An 8,094-nucleotide genomic window follows, 5' to 3' on the forward strand; every position below is an offset into this window, starting at 1 on the left:
GAGACTCTGAGCCAAAACCACCCAGCTAAGGCATTTCCAGATTCCTGGCCCTCAGAAACAGTATGAGATGACAAATTTGTTTTAAGTTGCTAAGTTTGGAGACAAGTTGTTCCACAGCAGTTTATAACATGGGCACATCTCTCTCCTTGTTCTACCTCTTTGACTCTTTCTACTGGTCTAACCTACTGGGTCTTCTTCTCCCCACCTCTTAGGATCTGCCCTCCTAAGTCATCTTATCACTACTATACCTGGACATTGGATGGAGAATTTTGGAGGGAACAACATGGAGGTGAGGAGACCAGCTAGGAGTCGTTCAAATCATTAAGGTATTTGTGGTGCTGGATCTCCTCACAGTGGTTGTCCTATCCTCTAGGACAGTGGTCTCCAACCCTTTTGTTACCAGGGACCAGTGCTCCTATGAGAACCTAATGCCTAATGATCTAAAGTGGAGCTGAGATGGTGATGCTAGCGCTGGGGAGCGGCTGCAAACAGAGATGAAGCTTCGCTCATTTGCCTGCCACTCATCTCCCGCTGTGTGGCCCGGTTCCTAACAGGCCACGGACCAGTACTGGTCTGTGGCCCGGGGGGTTGGGGACACCTGCTCCAGGACACCAAAGGCATCTTTATTATATCCACCTCTGTGTCTCTAGCACTGAGTACAGTGCCAGGCATACAGAAGGCCCTCAGTAAATATTTACTTAAATAAACAAATGAACATGCGGAGGATTGATGAGGCAGGTGGGCCATACTCAGTTCAACTCAGACTGGGCGCTATTTTCTTTTTCATTGAGAGAAATAGCCCTATCTGTGAACCTGAACTTTTATATGTGAATACCGGACACCAACTCTGAGCCCTTGGATGCCACTGTTCATACTTCTCCATTCTAGAGGCACCGTATGACCCTTGCTCTTTGTTTTCCACGCCAGTTTTCAATCCTTTACAACATATCCCTCCCAAGCCCAAAGCATTCACAACTAGCTTCTGGCTCAAAAAATTATTAAGTCTTTGGAAAACTTAAACAAAAGTAACAATGTGTTTCCCTTTACAAACTCGAGTCAGGTAAGACTTTTTCTTCAAAGTGATATTGTTGCTTTTCTATAAATCTCCACTAAACTCTGATTCTATTGTAATATAATTTGAGAACTCCAGATGATCCATGCAAGCAATTTCTTTACACCACCAGAATCTTTCCACCTGATATGAGACATCTCTTCCAGATCCTTACCTTTAAAATGTAAATACAGCGTATCATTCAATGCTGGGGTAATATAAAGCTTGTGTTGCTTGCAGAGTTTTTGCAGGAATCTTTTAGTCATTCTGTTAAATGGAAAACATGAACAAGACATTTATTTGTCAGTTCTAAAATATATTCCAAAAATTCTTCACCATATCTATTCCTTCTCAAAATTCCACAACATCCTATATGCCTTTAACTTCTTCATTTTTTTTTTTTTTTATAGCTTTCAGGGCCTCGTCTAATATTGTTACTTTTAGCATTCTTAAAAATTGCAAGGCATGTTCTAACAAAAATACTTTTAATAGTGTCATGTCATCAAGAACTACTGGTGTTTCTCTTTCCAGGTTTTGCATTAAAGTTTGATAGATTGTGGTTAGTTGTGCCACAGAGGCAGTGCCATCCTGACTCCACTGCTACAGACACTGGGCTGACTATTTAATCTGCATGAACCTCAATTTCCTTATCTGTCGAAGGGGTGATTACACCATCTACCCTACTCGGTCAATGTGTACTATAACTGGCAGCACCATACCCACATACCTGGGGCTATGATTTTCCTTGTCATCTCTGTGGTGTTCTAAACAACCATCTGACCTGCTATCACCACTCTGCTTCTGCTCACTTTGGTAGGATGTGTCAGAAAGATGCGCACATTTTTCCTTAGGATTATTAATTTCTGTAAAATAAGAGGTTGGTTCTATGGAGATCAAAATATGTGTTAAAAATTTCCAATTTCAACTTAACAACTATTCAATTTTAGAACAGAAATACTCTTTAAATGTATAGAACAGAAGTACTCTTTAAATGTATAACAGTTTTTAAAACACACTGATAAGGACTATGGAAATTTCACTTTTGTATAGATCCTCTATAAAAGTTCTTGTGCAAGCACACAGGAGATGTGCAGATTCATTTCTGTTACATTATTTGTAACAGCCCAAAACTCTTAACAGTGCAAATGTCCATCCATAGGAACTAGTTAAATAAAAACAATGGATTATTATGCTGTCTTTGAAAAGAATGCACTGGAGCTACATCGGCAATATGGCAAGTTCTCAGAAACATACTTAGAGTTGAAAAAAGCAAGTTTCATAATAAGCACAGGATACTAAATACATATACTAAAAACACACAAACCAATACTATGCATTGTATAAGGACATTATGTGTGTGTGTGTGTGTGTGTGTGTGTGTGTGTGTGTGTGTGTATAGAGAGAGAGAGAGAGAGAGGTGATGGAAAGGATCCATACAAAATTCTGGAGAAGGGGATGAGACTAGAAATGGAGGGGCAAGGGAAGGAATGTCAAATTTATCTGAAATGTTTTCTTTCTTTAATTAAAAAATACTTCAATATGATAAAAATGTTAATCATTTTCAGTTCTTAGTGGTGATACGTGGGTGTTTGTTATAACATGTTCTTTTTAAAGTTCTCAAAAGAAAAAAACATACAAAAAGAAACAAAAATGGTGGAAATAAATACATTCGAATGCACTTAATTTTTTTAAAGGTCGATCAAAATTGGCTAATTCAAATGCACTTTATCTTAAAGGTCACTGGCTTCTGCTCTATGTGTTTGTGTGATCTGCGGAAGGAGACTAAACGCTTCCTGTGTGCCACTGTTCTTATGCTTCCCCACTTCCCTCTGCATACAATGCCCAGCCACAAGAGATACCAGATAAAGGTTTGTGAAATAAAGAATAGGTGCTCAATATACATAATAATCGATTGATTATATCATTAACAAGAGCTAGCATTTGTTAATACCCCACTGTATGCCAGAAATTTTAATTAGCCCTGTATAATTATCCCTGTTTGCAGGTAAGGAGACTGCCTCACAGAGAGGTTAAGCTTTGGGCCAGTGGCCATAAAGCTGGCAAGTTGCAGAGCTGCAATTTGAACCCAGTGTGAGTGGCTTTCCACAGAGCAACATGGCTTCCCTACAGCTCCTCATACAGGGCTTGTCTGGACAGTCGATGCCCAAGATATATTTTTTTGTTATTGACTGGGTTCAAAAAACGAAACACAAATCAGCTACTAGCTGATTTAGTCACTAAAATGTTTCCCTTAGGGACCCCAAGCCAAATGGGAGCAGAGGCTGAAGCCTGTCTTCTATGACCATTCTGGGAAACTGTGGCGAGGAGTTGCCTGCTGACCCCAGAATCACCAGCTCCTCATTCACTCTCTCTATCATGGGTCAAGGCATTGCACTGGACACGGTGAATTCAACCAGAATGTCCTTCCCTGACATCTTCTGATCTTACACGATGATAGCAATAAAGGGATACATTCAAAACAAAAATATTGGGCAGAGACAGAATGGTGTGTTGGGTAACGGCTTGGGCTCCAGAGTCAGACTGTTCAAGCATGAGTCTCTGTTCTGTCATCGACTGGCTGAGGTTAATCTTTTTGGAGCAATTTCTGAAATGGGAAGAGGAGTGTCTACCGCACAGGGAGGGTGTATGGCTCAAATGCCGCGAGAGCTTGGCAGGCATCCTTTAATAATTGTGGGCCTCTAATACTGCCATTATTATTATTGTTGTTGTTGTTGTTGTTGTTGGCTGTGAAGATCAGATAGGTGGTGTTGGGCTCAGCCTGTCACCCCCCTCGCCTCCCTGGGGCGGCGGTCGGCACCTTCCTTGCGGTCCCCTTGGCCTGCGTCCCCGTGGTCACCCTCAGACTCCTCCACGCCCTGCTCCACGCCCGGCTCCTGAGCGCAGTCCTGCTCTTCTCCTCCGTCAGCCGCAGGCTCCAAGGCCTCGGGGTGCATGTTTACTCCGGAAACACCGAACACCTGTAGCAGTGGGGAGACCCGTTGAGTGGGGTCGCTATGGCGTTCAGCCGCGCCTCACTTTCATTGACCGCGGGCCACTCCAGCCAGGGTCTTCGGCAGTCCAACGCTTCCCTGATCTCCACGGCAACCGCCGCGCAGGCGCACTTAGGCAGGCCCGCGCGTCTGGACGCCTGGGGCGGGCCCTACAACGGCTCCGCCCCCGACGCGCGCGCGGGTCACGTGGGGGTGCGGCTCTCGACAGCTGCAGTGGCGGTGACAGGAGTGGCGGTCGCGTGGGTACGGCGGGAGCATCTCGGATAGTGCGTCGTGTCTGCAGGTACCGCGCCCCCGGTGTCCAGCCCCGGGCCCAAGGCTCGCCTCATCCCCCTCGGCGCCTACGGGGCTTCGGGCCGCCCCTCCCTCCTTGTCCTACCACGCCCCCCGGAGTCGGTGCCTCTTCGCGCCCCGGGACCTCAGACCCCCTCGTCTTTCTCTTCTCTCGGACCTCCACCCCCATCACCTCTCCCTTTAGACCCGTGCCACTGTCCCAGCGCCTTTCCCTAACTCCATCCCTACGTTGCACCCCAGAAGACCTCTTCTGGGCCCGTCCCCTTCATACAGAATCCAGATCTGAGGCCCCACCCACCCCGAGCGCGGGGCCCCCTTTACCCCAACACGCTGACCCGGGTGCTCCCCACGAGGCTATGAAAATCAACCCCTTTGTCCGTGCTTCTTTATTCTCATTTCCAAAGGACTTGGTTTACGTTTGTTGACGTTGTCTTTGTTCTGAATTAGAAGTAATTTAGAATAAAGGAGCGCTCGAAGAAAGGGCCCCACCAGTTCCCGAAGCGGCGATCGTTTGCTCAGGCTTGCTTGGCCCTGCCAGGTACTGGAGGAGAAGGGTCTGGAGACCAATGAGGCTGCCCCAGTCCAAAGGAACGTACAGCCTAGCAAACCAAATCCTGTGGCTTTCTCCGTGATGCCAGCAGGATGTGTGCGGGCGGGGGCGGGGGCGGGGGTCTCACAGTGGGCCTACCAGCCAGGGTTCTGGACTTTTATAGACCTTGATCTGAATGCCCACTGCTCACTTCTTAGTTGTGGAGTCTGGGTATGTTACTTTAATCTCTGTAAGCCTCAGTTTCCCCATCTGTAAACTGGGGATGATTATAATTCTGCCTCGTAAGGTTGATGAGAGAATAAGTGAGCCAATAGGAATAAAGCACTTAGAATCTTGCATAAACAGCTCTCCCTGACCCCCACAAATAACCAATAACTAACATTAAACACTGAATTATAGCGGCTAATAGCTAAGGTTTATTGAGCACTTAGTCCCAGACGCTTCTAAGTGCTTTATGTGTATGACCTCATTTAATTCTCATTATAATCTTAGGCAGGAACTGTTACCCCCATGTTTAGAGTTGAAATAACTTCACCTTCACCCAAGACACCATTTACATGGGGAGCCTGGATTTGAATCCCAGAAGTCTCTTTTCGGGGTTTGTGATTTTAATTACTACAGTAATAGTCAAGGAGTGTGGTATTTTTTTTAGTTGAATTTTTTAAAGATAAAATTTACATAAAATTCACATTTTTGCCATTTAAAATAATACTTTTTCATAGCAGTGTACGGCTATCACCACTACTTAGTTCTAGAACATTCCCATCCCAAAAAGAAATCTCATCACATTAATAGTCATTCCTCATTTCCCTCTCCCCCTCTACCCGGCAACTCTAATTTACTTTCTGTCTCTGTGGATTTGCCTTTCCTAGACATTTCATATAAATGGAATCATGATATTTGGCATTAGTGCCTGGCTTCTTTCACTCAGCACAATGTTTTCAGGATTTGTCTATATAGTAGCATGTATCTGTACTTTATTCTTTTTATTGCTGAATATTCCATTATGTGGATAGACCACATTTTGTTTTTCCATTCATTTGTTGATGGACATTAGAGTTGTATCCACTTTTTAGCTGTTGTGAATAATGCTGTTACGAATATGGCTATAGAAGTTTTTGAGTGAGTGTAAGTTTTCAGTTATCTTATGTACCTCGGAGTGGATGCTATTACTATTTTAATTCCCACTGCACAAACAGAGACATGAAACTGAGGAGTATTGGACCTTGGGCGAGCACTCCCATGTTCTGCTCTTTCCACTTAGCTTCCCATTAATTCAGTTTAGTGGTCTACTAAAAATTGGCAAAAGAAGGTAAGGAAATTCCAAAAAGTCATGATATACCAATAATAACTTTGTCAAAGTGCTGACACAAAGTTTGAGAAGCTCCTTAAGATTTTTCTCTTCAAGAATGAAATTTGAGCTTTGAATGCAAAGCAGTATTTTCTTCTGTTTATTAAATAAGTATTGTATACACAGCACCATGCCAGGTCCTGAGGAGGAATATTAAAGATGAATGTGAGCCCAGCCTCACACCTTCACAAAGCTGTAGGAGGATTAAAGACTTAAATCAGAAAAGCAAACTTGTAAAAGCTTTGAGACAATAACATAGAAAAATATCTTTATAACCCAGGGCTAAGACAAGATTTCTGAAATAAAACATAACAAGCACAAACCATAAAGGGAAAAGATTGATACATTTGACTATATTAAAATGAAGACATTCATTTCACTGAAAGCACTGTAGACGAAACATACAGAGAACTAGTATCTAGAATATAGAAAGAATTCTTATAATTCTGAAAGATAAGACAACACAATAGAAATAAGGCAAAAACTAGGAACAGGCATTTCCTAGGTGAGAAAACAAGCATATCGATATCAGAAGAATGCCAGTCAATCTTATTAGTAATCAGGAAATGTAAATTAAAACCATAATGAGATCCCATTTCACAGCACCCACTGGGCAGAAGGTGAATTGTTGGACATTGCCAGCCATTGAGAAAGAGGCACTGTGAACTCATATTCCTGTTGGGCATGCAGATTGATTCAGCCACTTTGGCAGTGTCTACTTGAATGCATGGCTGCCTTGTGGCCTAGCAGTGTGACTCAGGCGTATCCCCTTGAGAAATCCTTATACATGTGCCCAGGAGACATGCACAAGAATGTTTATGGCACCACTGATCATAATTATAAAGTAAAAACCAACAAAAACAACTCAATGCCCATCAACAATAGAAAGGATATATGAATATGATATTTGTACCATGAGATAGTGTGCAGCAGTGAAAGTATGACCTATAGGAGCATGGATGAGTCTCGAAAACGATATTGCGTGAAAGAAACAAGTCACCAAAGAATACATGCAGTATGGTTCCTTTATGTAAAGTTCAAAACCAAGCAAAATTGAATACTATTATTTCAGAATCCATGCTGGGGTAATAGTACAACTATTGGAAGGGAAAAAAAAGCAAGGGAATGATTGTGTGGGAATTTAGGCAAGTAGTTCCCCCCAGGGTGGCGGAAGGGGGTATGGTCAGGGGAGAAGTATTTGCAACTTCTAAGACTGATTATATGTATGAAGTAGGGTAGCTCTGTGGGTATTTTGTTTTGTTTTTTGAACTGTGCATTATAGGTTTTACAACTTTTGTGTGTATTTTTCGTTTTTTTTTTTTTTTAATTATAGAAAAGTTAGTTTTAGATAACATTTCCTGCCCTCAGGAGGCCTGTGCTCTAGTTGGGGAACCAAGATAGATACAGAACCAAGTAAATGCTTAAGTAGAAATCAGAGCAGTGTGGTAAGTGCTTCATGGCTAAGAGAGACAGGGAACTCAGAGGTGGGGGTTGGTGTGATGACCCAGGAAGGAAAGGGAAGAGATGTGTGGGCCTCCAGTTTATGCCCGGGGTCCGGCATGTCAGTCGGTGCTTGTCAGTGAATGCTGGGATTGAGCTGAAGGGAAAGAATGAGACTTGAGCTGTTCTTGGACAGACAGGATTCGAATGCTGAGAGCAAGCCAGATCCAGACGCTGTGTGAAAGAAGTAAGATATCTCTGGGGAAAAAAAAAAAAAAAAGTTAATGAAAATAAAGTCCACACCCTTGGAGCCTTACTGAAGAGTTGGACAGTGCCAGCTGTTGATGTTGGTGAGGACCACCTCATGTCTGTCCCAGTCAATTGAAGATCACGGGAA

General features: G+C 43.3%; 2 protein-coding genes across 5 annotated transcripts in view; one reads left to right on the forward strand and one right to left on the reverse strand.

The window, feature by feature from the left end:
* The window catches only part of DNAAF1 (dynein axonemal assembly factor 1), a 22,815-nt gene extending 18,663 nt beyond the window's left edge, over window positions 1-4,152 (reverse strand). For both annotated transcript variants that reach the window (XM_011385397.2, XM_023526122.1), the window contains exons 1-3: window positions 3,870-4,152; window positions 1,779-1,914; window positions 1,227-1,318 (exon numbers count right to left, since the gene is read on the reverse strand). In XM_011385397.2, coding sequence (XP_011383699.1) covers window positions 1,227-1,318; window positions 1,779-1,914; window positions 3,870-4,005 — 364 coding nt within the window. In that variant the 5' untranslated portion in view covers window positions 4,006-4,152. The remainder of the gene's footprint in view (window positions 1-1,226; window positions 1,319-1,778; window positions 1,915-3,869) is intronic.
* A 72-nt stretch (window positions 4,153-4,224) lies between these two features.
* HSDL1 (hydroxysteroid dehydrogenase like 1) overlaps window positions 4,225-8,094 on the forward strand; it is a 21,084-nt gene continuing 17,214 nt past the window's right edge. Inside the window, exon 1 of one of the 3 annotated variants that reach the window (XM_011385400.2) lies at window positions 4,225-4,345. The gene's annotated coding sequence lies outside the window, so the exon portion shown is untranslated. The remainder of the gene's footprint in view (window positions 4,346-8,094) is intronic. The other 2 variants (XM_011385398.2, XM_023526124.1) reach the window with 2 other exon arrangements.

This window comes from Pteropus vampyrus, unplaced genomic scaffold, assembly GCF_000151845.1.
Source record: "Pteropus vampyrus isolate Shadow unplaced genomic scaffold, Pvam_2.0 Scaffold711, whole genome shotgun sequence".
NCBI classification, from domain to species: Eukaryota; Metazoa; Chordata; class Mammalia; order Chiroptera; family Pteropodidae; genus Pteropus; species Pteropus vampyrus.